General features: G+C 36.6%; 1 protein-coding gene across 5 annotated transcripts in view; it reads left to right on the top strand.

The window, feature by feature from the left end:
* PTPRK (protein tyrosine phosphatase receptor type K) overlaps positions 1–21,380 on the top strand; it is a 565,921-nt gene that overhangs the window by 267,198 nt on the left and 277,343 nt on the right. For all 5 annotated transcript variants that reach the window (XM_059177599.1, XM_059177596.1, XM_059177595.1 and 2 more), the window contains exons 4-5: positions 14,286–14,367; positions 16,694–16,809. In XM_059177599.1, the coding sequence (XP_059033582.1) occupies positions 14,286–14,367; positions 16,694–16,809 (198 nt within the window). The remainder of the gene's footprint in view (positions 1–14,285; positions 14,368–16,693; positions 16,810–21,380) is intronic.

Raw genomic sequence — 21,380 nt, forward strand, 5'->3', positions numbered from 1 at the left:
TCTCCTTTTATCATCTATCAAATATTGGGCACTGTATATGTTTTTTGATGAATAAGTGAGTGGCCAATTGTTTAAACTTTTAAAAAAATTAGTATTTTATACAGCCTTAGGGGTTTTGTTTGTTGCTTGTTTGTTTAATTTTAACTGGCATCTGAAAAAGAAAACCCACAAATCCCACTGTGAAGTGCTTTTCCTTGCAAATGAAAAGATACCAAAACAAGACTGTTCTTAGAACCAGCTCTTCCATTAAGAACTGTAGGACTAGCACAAAGATTTCCAGCCCATTTTCTTTATCTTGAAACTAAGGTAAATCAACTTAAATGAGTGTTTCTTGGACAGTGGGCTGCATCAGAATCACCTAGAGGGGCTGTGGATCCCTGGCCCCCACCTATGGAAACTCTGTGGGTGGGGCTCAGGTATATACATTCCTCCAAGTATCTTGATGTTGCTGATGCTACTGTTGACAGATACCTTGTTGAGAATTCTGGGCTGTTCTCTCTAATTTGTTGATACTTGAATGACAATATGTAGAGGCACGCCAAAGTTTAACAAGGTTAAATACCTCCTGAAGTCTCTAAGAGGTCTTTGGTTTCCATAAGTTACTTCTAGATTTGTCCGAGTGACTCTTCCAGGTCACCTAAGTCACTGGAAGTTGGTTTCTATTCTTTAGGGTCTTTATTTAAAGGAGACATTTGGTCATGGCAGCTTCTATCACTTTCCCTCACCTGTAACTAAATCCTGCCAGTGGAATTAGGCTTTCCCTCCTTTTCCATCTCCTGTACTTAGGGATGATAGAGTTCATTTCTCTCCATCTATTTTTTTTTTAAAAGATTTTTATTATTTATTTGACAGAGAGAGATCACAAGTAGGCAGAGAGGCAGGCAGAGAGAGATCTCCATCTGTTTTAAAAGTCCATTTTTATTCTATTCCTTTTGTCTTGTATGGATAATAAAAGTCGTTTGTGAATCACTTTTTTTTTTTTTTTTTCTTGTGGATAGAGTGTCAGGCTTTTGTAATTGTATAAAGAGTTCCCAGGGTTTCTTTTCATCAGTATTGTAATTTCTAAAATTCTTTGCCTCAGATAAACCATTTTTATTAATTGTCAGACACCCAGACGGGTTATATGTATTCTTCAGAAATGATGTTGACTTTATGATATGGAAAGGGATGTCATTTTCCTTCTTTTTTTGACTGAAATTTGAAGCTTCAATACTAGGTAACTTCGATTTCTGAATATCCAACACAACAATTTTTTGTCTTAAATATTTTAGGAAGACGTATTCTTAAAGGAAGACCATTTCCTTTGCTGATTTATAAACTTACGATTGTTTTATTAATTGATACTCTGCAAAGAATTGAATGGACTGTACACTTTTAGTTAATTATCTCAAATAAGATTTCTTTTTAAAGTTGAAGTAAATATGTGAGTTCATTTTTATGTGTATGTACCTTCCTTCCTTCCTTCCTTCTTTTCTTTCTTTCTTTCTTTCTTTCTTTAGCAATGCTAGGATGCCTGGTCCTATTATAGTGCTAGAATATCTTCTAAAATTCCATTGTTATCTTTTGTAGAAGCTGTCCGTGAAATGTATTGTTCAGTACTCCCCCTAGTAAATATTTTTGAGTGCTCACCAGGCTTTTTTACTAGCTAAAAGCACCATGTCTTAAATTATATACTAATAGCTAAGCTATATTTGCTGTTTAGTGCTTACAGTCAAAGATGTCACTGTACTTGCCCATTTACTTATAAAATAAAATAGGAAAATAATAAAAATAAATCATGGAGGGTTTTTTAAATCCCTGAATTCAAGTAGGAGTACACAGACTGATTACTCTAATTAACTTTGTGTCATAATCTCTCCCCACCCTAACCCTAACCTATTTTTCCAGGAGGGAAAGTTTATAGTATTTTTGAAATTATTTAGTTCTTAGACTCGTATGATGAAAGCAAAGAGTTCTTTTTTTTTTTCCCCCCATGTGGTCTTACCCAAATAATTACTTATTAAGATTTTTGCATTTGTGATGTGAGAATTCAATTTTAGCCTTTCAGTTGAACTTTGCTTTGAGGTAGACTGATCTGGTTATACTGTCCGTTGAGTGGCATTTAATCACTTGGTTCACTTAATGATTGCTTTTCTCTGTAACATAGTATGTCCTACCAACAGATTTCATATGTAATGGTTAGTGTGACAGTATGTATAGGTTTCACTACTCATTTTAATTTTTTAAAAAATTGAGCTCTGCAATTATCAATTGAAGCTCTTGAGAGTCACAAGTTTGGCAAGGAACAGACTGTTTAGTTGGAGAGCATTTTTTCAGATATAGCTGTGCAAGCAAAGTGATCTACTTCTGCTATGTGTAAGATTGGACTGTTGGTGCTAAAATTTAAAAGGTTCTGCCTGTGGATTGTAGGAAGACAAATGGCACATCTCTAGAAGTGAGGAAAAATAGTACTGTAATTCAGTGTCATGTTGATAGAAATAGCAACCTTAACTAGTCATCTTTTATTTTTGGCTCAGACAACTAACTATAAAATATAACCCAGATGGTGGAGCTATGATAGTAAAGATACAGAAATGACATTTTGCTGATGAATTTTCTGCAACTCTTTGCTTCTCTACTTTCAATCTTATACCCAATCTTTATGGTGTAAGTTGCTTGCTTATGTATCTAAGGACAGACCCACAGGATGAAAAATGTGTTTTATAGCATTTTTAGATCTTGGATTATTTTACTTAACTTTTGTTCATTTCCCTCTTCTAATTGCCTTTTTGATTTTCTCTCTTTTGCTAAACTTATCCTGTAACATAAATTAGGTTGTGCCATGAACAGTGGGCCCTGTTTCAATTTATTTTTGAACACATTACAGGCATTCAAAATATAGTACTGGGCTCTGTCTGCCTGTCTGCCTTGGAATTGGGGATGCCTCTAGAGAGAGCAGGGGAAATGGGCTCTGTAGTCTGTGGTCTCAGCCTTCTTACCACACTGGGCCTTGAACTGAATGAAGGAGGAGTCCTCTAAGGGTGGGTTAATGAGATGGGTGTAGGGTTGTTCACAATGTTTTGTGGTAGAGATTAGGAAGGTAGCATGTGTGCTGAGTTTGTTGCATTACCAAAGAGCTAAGAGGTACTTCTCATGGTCTCCAGCATCAGTGCCATGTGGGACTGCCCTCTTGCCTCTTTATTTCTCCCTGGCTGGGGTGCTATGCCATTACCTATGATAGTCAGTCCCTGGAGAAGAAAAGGGAGGAAAGGGTTAGCATTAGTGGATAATCTTCTCAATGGCCCCATGAGGTCCTCACAGGAATTTGAGTTGAGGCCTATAACCTCAACACAAAATTGAGGGTCTGCCTGATGTTGGTGTGTCCTTGTCCATGTATGGACATCTCCATTATGTTAAAGGACATGTACATCTCCAGAAAGCTGCAGGTACCTCTTCCCCCCAAAGATATCTTAATAAAATAGAAAACATGCAGAGAGCATGTTTTTGTGCAGAGAAAAAAACTCCTCTTGTTTTTATATTGTGATTATTATTTATTTGGGGTACAAGTTTTTAGTTTGCTTTGAGAGATGAAATGTTTGTCTGGGTCTCTCTTAGCCACATTATGGAGTCATGTGGTTTTTGTTGTTGTTGTTTAAAATATTTTTATTTATTTATTTGACAGAGTGAGATCACAAGTAGGCAGAGAGGCAGGCAGAGAGAGAGGGGGAAGCAGGCTCCCCGCTGAGCAGAGAGCCTGATGTGGGGCTCGATCCCAGGACCCTGAGATCATCCCAGGACCCTGAGATCATGACCTGAGCCAAAGGCAGAGGCTTAACCCACTGAGCCACCCAGGCGCCCAGAGTCATGTGTTTTTGATACATACTACCCTATATCAGTATCTATTCAAATTAAAAAGGCCATTGACAATTATTTTGCAAGTGTAAGATTTTAGGAATGAAAATTAATTTTAAATAACTCAGAGACTTTTATCAACTTAAGTATTCTAGCATGAGTTCTAAAAATGATTATTGTTAGTTCTTTATTTAGATCTTCTGGATATTTTGGTGGGATAGCCAACTCCCCGGGCTAATTTGAAGTATAGGAATGTACTAGGCTTGCATATTCATTTCAATGTGGAGCATTCTGAAAATTGTCTTCTTTGGACTTTTCTTCTATGTGGGCTACTTTGGCTTGAAATCTCTTAAGTTTTATTTTCTCCTTTTGATCTCTGGGCCTGCATTTTTACTGTTTCCTGGACACTGGTGTGTGCCTGGACTGATGTCTGTTGTTGATCAGACAAATACAATACCAGTCTGCAAAGGATTACAGGTGGAAGGATGGTATAGTTGCTTTTCACACAAGTATGATCTTGTTATACCTAATATGTTCATCCATGTTAGATAATGTAGCAGGCCTTCTCATAACCTAAATATTGGTAATGCTAAGTCTCGTGTTTTTGTAATACTGACATTTTATTCAAGAATACTTGGCTATAATACACTTAGAATTTACATCCTAGAATCAACTCAAGTCTTTATTTTATTATTATAATGGTGTTTGGATAGATAGATGGGGGGGAGTGTGTGCATGCGTGTGCACGCGTGCACCCAAGAAAGAGAATATCTGAACCCAAACAGCAGCTTCTGTTAAGTGCAGACCCTATAACTATACAAAAAGCCTGTGTGTGTTCAGGTAATTGAGTACAGGTTTTGGAATCTCTGGAACCTTTATTACTGTCTGCAAACAGTTTAGTCCTAATGTGAAGTCTTGACACAGGGCTAGTTCTCCTAAGAAGCTGGCCACATTTAATGTCAGGACATTTTAAGGAAAAGAGCTGATTTTGAACACTTATGCACTCATGATTCCTGGAGCTGCTAAGGGTATCTAGAATCTGAAATAGGAAAGAATTCTAGATGAAGAATCAATTAGGGCTTGACCATATGTCTTAATTTTCTCCCAGATTTAGGTAACATATAATGCGAATCTCGTGATTATTCTTGGAAGCAGCTCTAAAATCAAAATGTAACAGTATTTCTTTTGGTTCCACATTCTATGTACCTATTGCAATGGAAGATATTTCTCTTCTTCAAGGAACTAAATAAGCAAGTCAGCAACCAATAGAGAAGGACTGTTAAGAGTTCATTAGTTAAAAGAATAATAATTTATTAGTTTCAGAGAGCCCTAAAGGCATTTTACTAAAGGCATTTTTTGCATATTAGACTCTTATAAATAAACCATTACATGACTCAATAGGCAAACCAGTCTGCTATACTCAAGTCTGGCATGGAGAAGCTCCTTTTCTTCAACACTCTGAGTGAAACTTGAGTTTAGAAAGCAGAATTCCAGATTGACAGTACCTGCGAGAGGAGCTGCAATGGGTGACAGCAAGCGATAAAGATTTCAGAGATTCTGAAATCTACACTCTGTTACTTGAATACACAGTCTTTCTGAAATTATGGGATCTGCCACTCAGTGGAAGCTTCTCTATGGGTTTAGCCTTTTGCTATCCCCTGCCAGTTATGTGCATATTAATCTTTAAGTGTCAGCAGAAATAGAATATTTCTACATTTGAAAAGAAACTAGATTCTAGATTTTGAAGTTTCCACATAGACATTTGACTTACTCAACATAAGATCTTCTGGGGCCTATAACCAGAAATTTATTCCTTATTTAACTATTCAAAGGAAGTAATTATGTTTTCATGATTTGCAAATTACCTTGGGAAAATTATTTGGAACTTTCTCAAGGGAGAGTCATTTAACTATGCCAACAAAATTTTACGAGTTAAGTAAAAGTGAACTAAATACCTTATCCCATATTTCCCCATGAGTCAAACTATTAACTAAAATCCACTTACATTACTTACTTGTTGTGTGACACGTTGGAACTCTTTCCACCCTCAGTTCTCAATAGGATTCTTATGGTTGGTTCACTGATGCTGTGGGGAACAAGAAAAGTCACTGTCTTCAATGAGTTTATATTTTAGTAGGGGAGATGAATCTCAAAAATGTATTTCTACAATGAATTATGTAATTATAATTGTGCTCTGTTTGTAGCTCTAGCCTGAGGTCATGTCTTCCCAAACAGTCTCTTACAGAGCAGATATTAATCCCCATGTAATTTAGGATTAAGTCAGAGGATAGGAAACACTCCTACCTGTTTGGGTTTCTTTTCTTTCACTCATGCCATCATCTTCATTATTGCCTTCCCATAGCCTCCCTCTAAGTCATTTTCTTCCATTTGTCATAAACTTTTCTACTGGTGTCACTTAGAGTTGCTTTCTCCACTGCCATGGCCCACTTCAACCTGACTGTGCTGTCTTTATGGAAAGTCCATTGACAGTTTCTTCACCCCTTCATCTCCAAAATCCTCTACCTTATTTTAACCTGCTGCGCTGATTAAATGGATCTTGTAATATCTCACAAGTGTTCTAACATTGCATGTAGTATTTCACTTTCTAACTACTACATAAACTCATCTCTTTCTCCTTCATTCGTTTTGCTGAACTTATCCATCAACCTCAAGGGAACCTCCAGGTCATCAAACCATCTGTCTTTTGCCAATTCTTAACAACTTGCTTATTGTATCAAAGTTTGATTTCATCATAATCATTTTGGTCATATTTGCCATTTCCGTAAACTCCTTGTTTGCTTCCCCTCTCCCCAAGCTAGTTTTTTATAAACTTAAAACAAGCAAACTGCTTAAAAGTCACACACTTCATGTTAGATTACTAGAGATTCGTGGTCCTCAACTGCAAATGGAATGGGATCACACCACTCCTGGAAATCCTACTACTTTTTTCTGTTCAATTCTAATCCTCCTCTTCATTCTATTCCACTCAATACTTTCCAGTCTCTAACTGGTCTTCTTTTTACCAGCTCATCCCATAGAGCTGAGAAAATTGAGGCCATGTAGTAGAAACTCCCTTTACCAATCCTACAAACTTACTCAGGTCTTCATTCATCCTCATCTCCCCTTGTGTTTTAAAAAACTAGAACCTCTTCATATGATCTATGATTTGGATTCTGTTCTTTCCTATCTCAAACCAAGAGTTTTCATTTCCTTCTCACATACACTCAAAATTCCATATCAAACTGAATCATCCTCATCAATCTCTAAATACTTTTTTCCCACCTTAAAAAGTAACAATAATAATAATAAATTAAAACACTTCTCTTGATCCCATATCTTCTTCCATTTTTAAGTTTTGTTTAATTTTTAGGTTGTTTTTTTTTTTTTTTTTTAAGTGAGCTCTATACCCATTGAAGGGCTTGAACTCACAATCCTGATATCAAGACTCACTTGCTCTACCAACTGAGCCAGCCCAGTACCCCTCTTCTTCCATTTTTAGGTAAATTTCTCTCTACCAATTCAGATTCCTTTCCTGTGGGAGTTTTTATATTCATCACACTCCTCTGCTATCTTCATCATTGTCCAATATGGTCCCCATTTCTTTTATTTTTATTTTTTTAAAGAATTTATTTATTTATTTGACAGAAAACATGAGCAGGGGGGAGAAGCAAGGGGAGAGTAGAAGCAGGCTCCCAGCTGATCAGGGAACCCAATTTGGGACTTGATCCCAGAACCGTGGGATCATGACCTGAGCAGAAAGCAGATGCTTAATTCCCTGAGCCACCCAGGCACCCCTGGTTTCCATTTCTATTACTTTATACAGAATATGGCTCTTCCTTTGGTCATTCCTAACCTCAATGACACATATAAGAGTATTTTTCCCCAGCTTTATTGAGATATGATTGACATATAACATATGTAAGTTTAAGGCAGACAGTGTGATTTGATATACTTATATATTGTAAAATGATTACCACCATAGCCTTAGCTAACATCTCCATCATGTCCTGTAATGCCTTTTTGTTTTTAAGTTGAGAACATTTAAGACCTACTCTCCTGGGAACTTTGAAGTGTATAATACAGCATTGCTAACTTCAGTCACCCTGCTGTAAATTAGATCTCCAGAACTTTTTAATAACTGGAAGTGTGTACTCTTTGGTGGGATATCATTTATACCATAGAATCTGAAAAAGCCAAACTTATAGAAAGAGAGACTAAAATGGTGCTTACTAGAGTTTGAGGGCTTGGGGCAATGGGGAGATACTGGTCAGGGAGTTATAAGATGTATGAGAGGGTATTTTTAATCTTCATTTTACTTAGTGTTTTACCAGGATTTGGTTCTTACATCTCCCACTTCAGGTATTTTTTAATTGCCTTTTGTGGCACTGTATACCTTCACTTTCCTTTAATATCTCTACACACTTTTTTCTTCTTTTTTTTCAATACCTTCATCCTTTTGCAGGCTCATCATTCTCAATCCTATCGTGGTAGAAGGTATGGCAAAAAGAGAGAAGGTAGCCTAGTCTATATCCTTAAGAAGCTGCCGCGTTTAAAGTTCACATGAGAGAGAGAGGTCAATTATACTTAATGATTCTGACATACTTCTGTTCATAATATATAGTATATCCACATTTTAAAAAAATGATTTTTAAATAATCTCTACACCCAACATGGGGCTTCAACTCACAACCCCCAAGATCAAGAGTCACATGCTTTATGACTGAGCCAGCCAGGTGTCTCTACTTTTTTCCCCCAAATTGGGGCAGAGGGTAAAGTTTTTTATGAAAAAGAGAAGGGAAAGAGAAGAAATTTCACTTTATTACATATGTTCTTTATGGACGCTTTCTCCCATGATAGTGCTCCTTAACCTAGTTCACTTACTGTGTGCCAGGGGCTGTGCTAAATATTTCACGTGCATATCTCATTTAATCTTTCCTTAAGCCCTGATGTGGTTACTAACAGTTTCTCTTTTGGGTGGCTCAGTCAATTAACCGTCTGCCTTTGGCTCGGGTCATGATCTTGGGGTCCTAGGATCCAACCCCATGTTGGGCACCCTGCTCATCAGGGAGCCTGCTTCTCCCTCTCCCTCTCTGCTTGTTCTCTCTTGCTATCTCTGTCTCTGTCTCTCTTTCTCTCAAATAAATAAACAAAATCTTAAAAAAAAAAAAAAAGAAATTGAGGCTTAGATTTTACATAAGTCACCAAAGTAATTTTATATACAAAATTGCAAAGGTAATTTCAGGCACAACTTTACATACATTTTTTTCATAATTTAAAGTTACCCTTAAAAAAAGTAAACTAGGGGCACCTGGGTGGCTCAGTCATTAAGTACCTGTCTTCGGCTCTGGTCATGATCCCAGAGTCCTAGAACCGAGTCCCGAGTCCCATGTCAGGCTCCCTGATCAGCGGGAAGCCTGGTTCTCTGGCTCCTGCTTCTCTGCTTGTCTTCCCTCTCTCACTGTCTCTCTGTCAAATAAATAAATAAAATCTTTAAAAAAAAAAAAAAGTAAGATAATATCTCTGACTTTGGGGTCTATACTCTTAACACTGATAATATTGAAAGAAAATTAAGGACGAAGCTATGGGTATTTTCCTCCAGATTTTTCTCATATCCCTAATTATCTTATTTTACATGTATTTCATGTATCATTTAATCATTGTGCATATATCATTCAGTCTTCACCTCAAACTTGTGATGTAAGCAAGTCCAGTATGGGCCAGATGAGGGGAGGAAGGAGGAAGACCCAGTTAAATCAATTGCTTGTGTTACAGGTGATAGCAATTAGATCACAGGGTTCCTGACTTCGAGTTCAGCTTTCCTTTATATGAGGTACATTCTCTGCATTAATTCAGTTTGCTAAAGGATGAAGTTCTTGTTCTTTAGGGTTAGCCTTTTCCCCTATTTTAATTCAGCCTTACTTCACTTATTTAGTTAACAATCCAAGAATGTTGCTAGAGTAGCAAAAATTTGATTGGAATCATTACCTTCAGTATTTCAGGTAATGGAGTGGAGTGAAAACAGCATGCAAAGCAGAGTCCGTCCACTCTGCTCCCAGGCTGGCCTCTTAGATAGGTGAAAGTTGACATCTGGTATGGCTTCCTTTGCTCTCTTCTTGTGGGAAGCCCTGGTTGACTACCTGACACCAGACATTAGATGTGACCTGAGCGTTTGCTCAAGCAAGCTTTGCGTAATTAAGTTACTGCGATTTGTTTCTCCTGACTGGACACAAGAGCCTTACAAGGTGAGGGCTCCGTTGAAGTGATAAAGCTGATTAGATCCTTCATAGTAAAGGAATCTGATCTTAGAAATTTCCTCCAGCTCTTGTTAATGAGGCAAATACAACACTTAGCAGAGAAAATGAGGTCACTAAAAACAGAAACACTTCTTTTCTCTAATAAAGGACCGATTCTTTTGCTCCTCTTTTAAATCCAGGCCTAAATTTATTGTCCAGAATAAAAGCTCATTTAAATGAACAAGTAAGAAACTTTGTCTCAGGAGGTGGAGTAAACATATATAAGCTTATCACCTATATGAAGCAAAGGAAGTAGAACAATTGGAGAAAGTAAAACTAAGATAAACTTAAGAAATTAAAATAATTTAATGTTGACTACAAAGGAAGTGAAATAACCAACAATGATTAATTACACAAATATGTGGTCCATTCATTAAAAAATGTAGTTTTTTTCTTCAAAAACAGTTTTCTGACTTTTTCATTCTCTACCTTCCCTTCTCCTGAACTACTGTTCAAGCAAGTAAAACTTATTTTCGTAGGATACACTTACACAAATCTCACACATTAATTAATAGTGTGGATGAGCTTACCTTTGGGGATATATAGCACTTTCACATCTGTTATTGTCTACTTCTCATAAAGCTCTATAATGAAAGTTGCATTATATCCATGATAAGGACTTGGGATTTGGCTGCAAAAGTTATAGGATTTGCTCAAGAATCTGTAAACAGGAGAGTTGGGAGTCAAGTACAAGTTTTTTCAGCACCAGGAAAGGGACTTCTACCACAGCCACTCCAAGTTACACTTTATTTAACATCTCTGATTCTCACCTCTATTTCTTGCTAAGCCTTTGTTCCAATATGTGGAGAGTGTCATGACAATCGTTTTCATTTCAGATATACTTACATGAAATGTAAATCACATGTGTGCTTGCACAGGCATATACACACATTTCTGTGTTCATAGATTTGCCATCCTTCATTGTGAAGTATTTCTCTTCCCACAAAGACCCCGTTCTCCTTCTCAGCTTCAGCTTATGCCAGTGACATCAGTAATCATAAAGGACAAACAAAGTAAGAATGAAGTATCACAGGGGAAGGTTTGTGATGGGAACGGATGGATGGGAGACCAACCAGCCACCTGGTCTACTGTGTCCCCTGGGTATTGGCTTTGGGGTGGGTATAGGAATATAGGAAGACAGTGGAAAGTGTGTAATGTTGATGATACTGCTATCTAGTCAGTATAATGTTTAAAGGAAGTACTATTTGAAATGATGTTAATCGTTAAAGTTTAACTTTTTAGACTTTCTAAAGAAATTTAAAGCCTGTTTAAAAGAAATGCTCTCAGTCAGTTATCATATGGTTTCACTTACTTGTGGAGCATAAGGAATAACATGGATGACATGGAAAATGGAGAAGAGAAGTGAATTAGGGGAAATTGGAAAGAGAGACTAATCATGAGAGACTATGGACTCTGAGAAACAAACAGGGTTTTGGAGGGGGAATTGGGAGGCTGGGTGAGCCTGGTGGTGGGTATTATGGAGGGCACGTATTGCATGGAGCACAGGGTGTGGTGCATAAACAATGAATTTTGGAACACTGAAAAAAATTATATTAAATTTTAAAAGAAGAAAAAAAAAAGAAATGCTCTCTCTGCATTTGGTTCTTTATCTTGACAGTGTAGTAAAATTGATGGAACAATAGAAGCTGGAGGCAGTTGGGCTCAGCTCTTTCCTGGCCCCACTACTTGTTAATGGTTACGACTTTGGTCCAGTTACTTAACTTTTCTTTAAATTAAGGATGAAAATAATACTAACCTTATATGATTGTAGTGAGGATTAAGTGTGTGTGTTTGTGTGTGTGTGTGTCTGTGTCTGGGTGATAGGAGAGATGAGAGAGAGAATGACATACGTGAGTGTGATGATGTGCATGCTAGCTTAGGATAGTCTCTTGTAAATAGTAAGTGTTCAGTGAATGTTAGTCACTATCAACTCAGTCACTCAATCTTCTACCCCTTCCATTTGGCAAAACTGTCTGCCAGACATTACCAGAAAACTCCTAATGGTTAATTCCAATTGATACTTTTTAATTTTAGTTTTTCTTGACCTCTCCCCTACATTTCATATTTTTTGCCACAGCCAACATTTTTTTTTTTTTTTTAATCTAGACTTTCAAATTTCCGAAGTGCTGCACAGCAAGGGTTACTGTTTATACTCTCCCAGCAGAGGACCTGCTGTCTGTGCTAAGCTAGAACCACACCCTGATCCTGGAATTGGCAAATAATTCCTATGGGAAAGGAGACATGGCCGAAGATCAGGGGTCACATTGGAGAGGCTCTGTCCTCCTAAAATTTGTGTTCATCTAAATGCCATTGTTTATGCAGATATCTGATATTTTAAAGGTACAGTTATTACTTTCCAAGCTTCTTCTTCTTCTTCTTCTTTTTTTTTTTTTTTTTTTTTGTGGGAGTGTTGACCTGCCTCAAAACTTCTGATACTTCTCTTCTTTCCTTGGACATTATGTCTGAATCATACTTTGTTGGCTTTACTTCTGCTGTTGTATTGCTGCTTTCAATTTCAGTGGTTTTCTCCAGTGCCATCTTATTCACTAATCATGTTAACTTGTAAATCTGTAACTCATTTCCATGATGATGACTTCCAAATCTATGGCTTTATTGTGGATCTATCTCTTATTTTTGAGATATGTTTGTCCAGTTATGCTGTAAGCCTTTACCCCATATGTACCTTAGGCAAATCAGATTTGAAATGTGCTTAGTTTTCTTCTCCCTAAAATTTGTACCTTTTTCTGTATCACTAGTTCTGGTTAGGGACTCTGATAGTACCATTCACCTAGTGTTGCAAGCCTGGAGTTAGAATTGCCCTGTATTTTACCATAACTCACAAGCCAAAAAATTTTATCTATATCTGTAACATTATTTTTATCTTTCCTTTTTGTTTATATCTCTCTATGTCCACTCCTACTAGCACATTGCTTAACTGTTTCCAGTCTTGGTTTCTTTTAGTCCATCCTCCACCTTACAGGCATATATATTTCTAATATACTATATTGCTACTTTAAACATTAATTTCCAGCACATTTCCCAAATGTTTTGCAGAATACTCTAAAAATAATCTATGTATCTCCATGAATAAAGGAGGCCATAGTCAAATAAAATGTTGAAATGTGGCATGCTAAATATGGTTTCTCTTGAAAAGTCACACTACATATTATTAAAAAAAATCAAAGGCTATATGAAGCTTTTCTATCGATTGTAACAACAGAACTTTGTAATGTGAGCTTATATGTAAATATGGAAACGTTTGTGTTTAATATTTATTAATGTGGAATTATCGACAGAATGTATTCCTGATTTTAGTCCAATGGTATTTAAGGTCTTCCATGCCTAGCTCTCTAATCGTACCTCTTCCCTTTTGAACCTTTGTAGCCATACAGATGACATTCATTTGGCTCCCCCCAAACACACCTCTGTTCTATTCCACTGTACATTGTTCCTATTGCCTGGAATACTGCTAATCTAGCCGATGGTCTCTGTCTTTGAAGGTTTAGCTATTTAAAAGTGTAGTGGGTATAGGGGGTGTAGGGGGCACGTGGGTGGCTCAGTTGTTAAGCATCTGCCTTCTGCTCAGGTCAGGATCCTGGGGTCCTGGGATCAAGCCCTGTCAGGTTCCTTGCTCTGCAGGAAGCCTGCTTCTCCTTCTCCCACTCCCCCTGCTTGTGTTCCCTCTCTCGCCGTGTCTCTCTCTGTCAGATAAATAAACAAAATCTTTTAAAAAATAAGGTAAAAAAAGAAAAGTAGATCATTTGGTATTTTCACTACTGCCTGATACATTGTATGTGTTCATTGTACTTTAAATAGATAACAAAAATGGAGAAAATCAATAAGAGAAAATTCAGGGATATGAGATTAGCTGTATTGCCTATTCATTCTGCCCAGATGATGCCCATTCAGGAATTCTAACACATAGTAACAATTGCTTGAATAATTTTTTTAGCTGCTCGACCTCAATAATGTTTTTGTTTGCTCACTGAATAAGATTTAGGAAATTACTTTACAGTATAAAATAAATTTTTAATTCTTACAGGATAAAACTCAAATTTAATTTTCCTAAGTGTACCTATTCTTCTTTTACTTAGTTATTCTTCTTTTACTGTGAAAATTCCTTAAAAATGATTGTAAATGTTTTCGATTTCTTCCTGACAGGTAATATTTGAAGCTGAAGTCTCAGGAGGCAGGAGTGGTTATATTGCCATTGATGACATCCAAGTGCTAAGCTATCCCTGTGGTAGGTTGTGATTAAGATTTGTATTTTTCTATGTCCTTTCAACACTTGTTTTATATTGGCAGTGACTGTTGTCTGTTTATCACTTGGTTGTGGCTGTCTCTTTTGTTGTTAGTCCTAACCTTCCGTTCAGTTTTAAAAGAACACTGAAGTATTTCTAGAATTTTTTATTCAAATCGTTTTCAGAATTGTAAGCAATTGTACACATACTGAAGAGTTCTTTTAATTATTTAATTATAGAAAACAAAATGCAAATTTAAATGAAACTCTAGATAGGGCAGACTCCATCTTTTGGTTTTATTAAGTAGTCTAGGAAAGCAAAGAAGAATAACAAATTAGAGCTCAACTGAAAGGAAACTAACTGAAACCTTACTAACATGTGACATGCTCAGTTGAAAGTTGAAGGAAAGGGGCACCTGGGTGGCTCAGTCAGTTAAGTGTCTGACTTTAGCTCAGGTCATGAGCCCAGGGTCCTGGGATTGAACCCCAAATTGGGCTCCCTACTCAGTGTGGCGTCTACTTCCCCCTCTCCTTCTTTCCCTCCCCTCATTCATGTGTGCGCTCTCTCTCAAATAAATAAATGAAATCTTAAAAAAAAAAAAAAGGAAGTTGAAGGGAAGAGAATGAATTAGTTTGCCATACTCCAAGCTTCAGACTAAATTTTTTATAATAAGTTTCTGGTTAATCCATATGAAACAACAAGATGATAAAAAGCAAACAAAACAAAGAGCTCAGTGGATGAACACATGGTTTTGTTGTCCTTAGATGCCCATTGGTTCATCTTCAGATGGTGTGACTAATTTTTGTGTGTACATCACATTTCCTGAAAGACATTTGTTACATGCATTCAGTCTAGCCAGACATAAAACAGCTGGCATAAATTCAGACTTTACCTATATCTCCCAACAGCAGTATTTTACAGGGCCCATGAATTCTAGATGATCTGTTCAGTAATCCTCCCGGTGGAAATTTTCTCACATACTGTAAGCACTGTGAATGGGGTGGAGGGGGGAGCACTATGCCAGCGGCCATGGCTGTGCTCCTTTTGAGAGCTTGTTACACCCCATTGTGCATCAGCATCTCCTACAGGAGTAGCAGATCACGGTTTGTGTGGCCTCTTGGTGGCCTTGGTGGTGATTCAGTAAGTCTGGGGTGGGGCTGGAAAATTTACCCTTGTGATAAGTTCCCTGGTGGTGCTGCAGCTGCCGGCTTTGAGTTCACGATTTGAGAACCACTGTTCTAGTTCAAGCATTTCCCTTTTTAAAGGCTACACCAAGACGAGGTGCTGCAGAAAGAGGTAGCGGGCAAGGGTCAAACAGGTGATTCCATTCAGTACATTCTAAGAAAAAGAGGAGCAAAATCATCTCATTCAAAGTTCAAGTTGGTTTGCTCATAAATTCTTCCAGTCCATTAGTATATGAGCGTGATGTTTTTGTCTACTGTTTGTTTACACTTACTGGAAGAGCAATGTAAAAGAAAGGCTCTCAGAAGTAAACAAATAAAAATAGGAATTAAGCACAGTGACAGTTTTACTGTGATATGGTCCTCTATGAGCTTGCTTTTCCTTATCGAGGCTTAACTTTTCCTGTGTATGTTTACTTTCTTTCTGTTGAAAACATCAGTAAACTTCAGTTTTAAAGGGTAATTGTAGAGAACACTAATTTGAGAGTTACATAAGTCATGTAGGTTTTGATTACAGTCATCAGTTTTTGTTGGTCTGATACTGCGTTAGGGTAACTTCCTTCCAACTATGAAGGAATAAGAAGTAGATTTAGCAACCGTGAAGCAGATATTTCATTTGAGAGAAACGAAAATATTCTCTTGTTCTTTGAAGTACTAGAGAATTACAGCTATTGAAAAAAATTCCTTTTTTGAAAGAGAGACGATCTCACTGGTTAAGTTGTAAATTAATAGTTTGACAACCATGTCTACGTCAGAATGTTAGATATTGTTGTATGTTTTCATTATACTTTTCTATTATGCTCTGATTTATGCCTGTTTGAGTGATTCCTTTTCAGTGATTATTTGACCTCTTTTGCTTTCTTTGACGTGTCACTGTTTTATTATCACCCATACACAACATGCTGTGGCCAACCGTGAGCAGTAGTTATTGACTGCTGTCTCTGTATACAACAATGCTCTAGCAGTTATGAGGGGGCGAGAGGATTGTGAGTGGGGGTTGTATCTCATCACAAAGAAAACTCCATTTTCTTCCATATGGTATTCGTGTTGGCCAAAGGTAAAACTATTATCATTATTCTCTTGGGAAAAAGTCACACGGCATGTTTTCTTCATGTGAAAATAATATATTTCTTTTCTGCCTTCACAGATAAATCTCCTCATTTTCTCCGTCTGGGGGACGTGGAGGTCAATGCAGGGCAGAATGCTACATTTCAGTGTATTGCTACGGGGAGAGATGCTGTGCATAACAAGTTATGGCTGCAGGTAAGGCCAAGTGGACAGCTGAACCAACGGTTACACTTGATTTTTAAAAAATCACAGAGTACTGCTTCTGGTGTCATTCCTGTGTGTGTGTGTGAGAGAGAGAGACAAGTTCTCTTGTGTAGGTTTGTTTTAATTGACAGCAGATTCATCTCAGATATTTCCGTTTTGAGAAGATGAATAAAGTAGATGACAGTACATAGTTAATAAATATTTGGGTTAGTTTTAGTGAAACCTGATGTTTCTCTAAAGTTATGTATGACTGTAAAAATAATTTTTTTTCTAAACCCATTCAAAGTAGGAAAAAATGAAAATTTCCTCATTTAATGTTTTGAAAACTCAACTTATAAGAGCATGTCACTTAAGTAGGAACTGTCATACTCTGGTACATTTGAAAAATAGTTTAAGAAACCTTTGGGAGTACTTCTGGAAATATGAATTGGAAGAGGGCCAATTAAATTTTTTTTTAGAACTTTTGTGTACAAGGGTTAATAACAAATGAGGTCCAAACATTTGCTTTGCACATATTAAATCCTCAGTAAATATGTATTTAATGAATTACAATTTAGCATATGTTGGAGAAATGTAAAGGGTACATCACAGAAAGCTTTGAAAGACTCAGAGATCATGTGCCATGTCTTCAGAGAGTATCTGCCAGTCCTGGAGCACTAAGGGTAGGGGCAGGAGGGGCTGAGAGCAGCTCTAAAGTCAGGAGACTGGCCCAAGGAAAGACCGCTGTTGAGCTAAATATTTGAGGCTAGAAGGTATGTAATAATATTCCCTGAGCACTTCTTATTTTGGTGTGCCATTTGCATCAGAATGAAGGAAGGGATTTAATTGGTTAGAACTAAATTCCCGAGACTGTCAATAGGGACCAAAAGAGAAAAATCTTTGTAAGATTAGCATAGTTTTTTGGACATAGACCTCAGCATTCATTTTACCATCTTTTTAAAGAGGTGAAATTCGTGTTGGGGATAATCATTAGGTTGTGGGGGGTTGGGGTCATGATTATAATAAATGATTTTTTAAGTCATACCTAGTAGAGTATCTTATATTGTACTAGAGGTTATAAATTTCTTACCAAATCCTCATGTCTCCTTGGATGTCATAACCCATATACTCATAGACGTAATTATCACTATTTTTGTAATTCATTTGATTTGCAGGTATTGGGATATCATCCTGAATATGTGAAAAGGAAACGAAGCCCCTATTTTTTTTTTTTTGTGATTATGCAGATTTCCTCTATAGACATTGAAATACAAGATAATTATTTATAGGGGTGCCTGGGTGGCTCAGTCCTTAAGCATCTGCCTTTGGCTCAGGTAATGATCCCAGGATCCTGGGATCGAGTTCCACATCAGGCTCCCTGTTCAGTATGAAGCCTCTTTCTCCCTCTCCCGTTCCCCCTGCTTGTGTTCCCTCTCTTGCTATTTCTGTCTGTCAAATAAATATATAAAATCTTAAAAAAAAAGATAATTATTTATAGAGAGGGTACTATATAATATGCAGCCATTTCATCAGCTAAACATGAAGTCGGAATCCCTCTTTCTCTCTCTCAGACTAAATAAACAATTTTTAGACATTTTTTCCTCTTCAGTTAATTTTTCTTATTTAGGTGGGAACTTTAGTTGGCATTTGACTTTAGTTGTGATCCATACAGTCTTGTATTGGAGAACTAGAGACTCTGTAGTCTGCCTCTGGTTTTATGCCCCAGGATTTAATGTGGCATTGAAATAAAAGGGTTTTGTGTACTCAGACACCAGCTGCCTTGTGGCAACAAAGACTTTCTGGCCCTGCTGGTCTGAGTGGGTTGCAGTCAAAATGCTGCTCATTTATTGTTTGTTTCCTACTTTGTGGATTGGCCTATTTCAGAATAGTTTTAAAAAATATTCCTTCTGTCATTTTCCAAAGAAAGATGAGAGATAAAAAATAATTCTGTTAAACATCTAATCTGCTTTCCTTTTTCTCCTCTTTACACATCCTAAGGTGAATTTGGGTATTTTTCTTCTGTTTTGACAGTGAGATTACCCAGTTCCTCAGCAGTTAACATATTTGCCTTATTGTTTAAAAAAGCTTTTCTACTTTCTCAGTAATACCACTTAAATTAACTTAAGCCATTTTTTTTAAATCTACCTTCTTTGTGTTTAATACTGAAAACTATCCATTACTTAGTTGAGGGATATTTTCAAATGAATTGAGATTAGTTATTTTATATAAATATATAGTGAATCACTCTGAATGTGGCCAGTGATTTAAAGTGGTAGAAATAGGGGCGCCTGCTTGGCTCAGTGGGTTAAAGCCTCTGCCTTCGGCTCAGGTCGTGATCCCAGCGTCCTGGGATCTAGCCCCGCATCGCGCTCTCTGTTCAGCGGGGAGCCTGCTTTGTCCTCTCTCTCTGCCTGCCTCTCTGTCTACTTGTGATCTCTGTCAAATAAATAAATAAAATCTTTAAAAAAAATAAATAAAGTGGTAGAAATATAATAAAGCAGAAAGAATCTGGATTCCATAATGAATCTGCAAGTCAACTCATAAAAATTGATGTCAAGTCTTGTTTACTTGGTGCAGAATGACTACAAGAAATCAAGATGCCGAACTGTTTCTTCTAACTTTAATTTGAAACTTTTAACCCTTCCAACCCACTTAAGTGTATGTACTTAGAGAATTCATTGAACTTTTGAGTCTATTTTATAGATAAGTTCCTTATCTATGAACAGAGATGTGGGTAGAAACTAAGATCCCTTTCAGCTATAAGACGTTAAACTAGGTCTTTGCATTATCTTTTAATGACCTGAGACATGGCCTTCATGACCTTATTGTTTGATGTAAGACTGTGAAATTGTTTATGTTACTCGTTTTGTATGGGTAAAAATGGCCCCTGAAATTAACTACCATTGTGAGAACAGTTGCTGAAAATACCTGTGGACAGTACTGAGAATGTATTAGAAGCAACCCAAAATGAAAGGACACTGCATCCTGTCACAGAAGTAATGGGGTAGTGGAGTAGCTGTTATACTTGCCATGGTAGGTGTCATTAAAAAATGGCGATCGACTTTTTATGTTTTTCAAATCACTTACATTATACAGTATTTGTGTCAGTTAATAAATGCTTAAATATGGGGTAAAACACCAAAGAACAGAAAAGCAGCCAAATACCTGTTTTAAAGGAAAAATGATATACTACAAATACTTTAACCATAATACCTGATAGCATTTGACATTTAAAATAATTTATATATGGAGAGGTACCTGGGTAGTTTAGTCCTTTAAGCATCTGACTCTTGGTTTGGGCTCAGTTCATGATCTCAGAGTTGTGAGATTGAGCCCATGTCTGACTCTCCGCTCAGTGAGGTGGCTGCTTAAAAATTCTCTCCCTCTCCCCCTCCCCTGCTCCCTGTTTTCTCTCCCTCTGTCTAAAATAAACAAATAAATAAATAAAATAATTTATGTATGGAAATACATTTAAAAAGATAAATCTCTCACTTATTATCTTTAGCTCACAATTGATTTGTCAGTCATTTTTTATTGTTTAAAATGACATACAAATTATTAGGTAAATTAAAAAAATAGAGTGCACAAAAGCAAACACTTGAGTTCCCTCAGCTAACCTTGGGTAATTCATAAGGTATATATCACAGTGGTTTTTGGATGTATCTTTAGGGAGTGTTCTTTCCTGTAAGATCTCAATATAATTACCGAGTCTAAACATTAGGTCATTCACTCTAGATATTTAGAAAACAATGACAAAATACATTACCTAAATTAACCTCCTTGTACAAGCTCAGTGAACTAGGGATGCGTAAAACAACATGGATGACTGTTTTTAGAAGTCTGTTTAATGTCAAAAAGCTGGCGATATGGTAAAATTATGAGGTTTTTTGGGCCATAGTTTAAAATGGTGTGTTAAGCTCATTCATGTTGGAAAAGGGACTTAGAATAAAGACTTTAGTCTCTTAGAGAGAATTTCCAAATTCCTTTTTGATCATAAAACTCAATGAAGTAGCATGCATTCCAGATATAAGCACAACATTTGTTGTCAGGTTAATGATTTGCAATTTTTTCCCATATGAACAGATGTTTTCCAGTGCTTCCAACAAGTTTTAGAACTGTGCTGTTTTGTGATTTCAAGGAACCCTCATGGTAGGGAATTTGTGGATTATAAATTAGGGCTTATGGTAAACATGGGTTATAGGAAATAAGATCACAAATGAAATTTTAATGTATAGTTTATATTGAAATAAAATAATAAAAAACCTGGTTATATTTTTTGAGAAGTGTCAGATAATTTTCTCACAGGAAAGAGAAAAGTTAGGTTATATATATTTTTTTAGGTTAAAAATGTTAGTCATGTCCTTTCATTGCAGTGTTTACTGATATGAAGAATAAAGTGATGGTGGTAAAAAGTGAATATATAAGAAAATAACTAGCATGACACAATAGTTCCACTCCCATGTTTACACAATAGAAATGTTTACACAATATTTATACAATAGAAATAGACATTTACACAATAGAAATAAAGACATTTTTTCAGAAGATAATTTGTGTAAGAATGTTTAAAACAGCTTTATTCA

This window comes from Mustela lutreola, chromosome 6, assembly GCF_030435805.1.
Source record: "Mustela lutreola isolate mMusLut2 chromosome 6, mMusLut2.pri, whole genome shotgun sequence".
In the NCBI taxonomy this organism is placed as follows: domain Eukaryota; kingdom Metazoa; phylum Chordata; class Mammalia; order Carnivora; family Mustelidae; genus Mustela; species Mustela lutreola.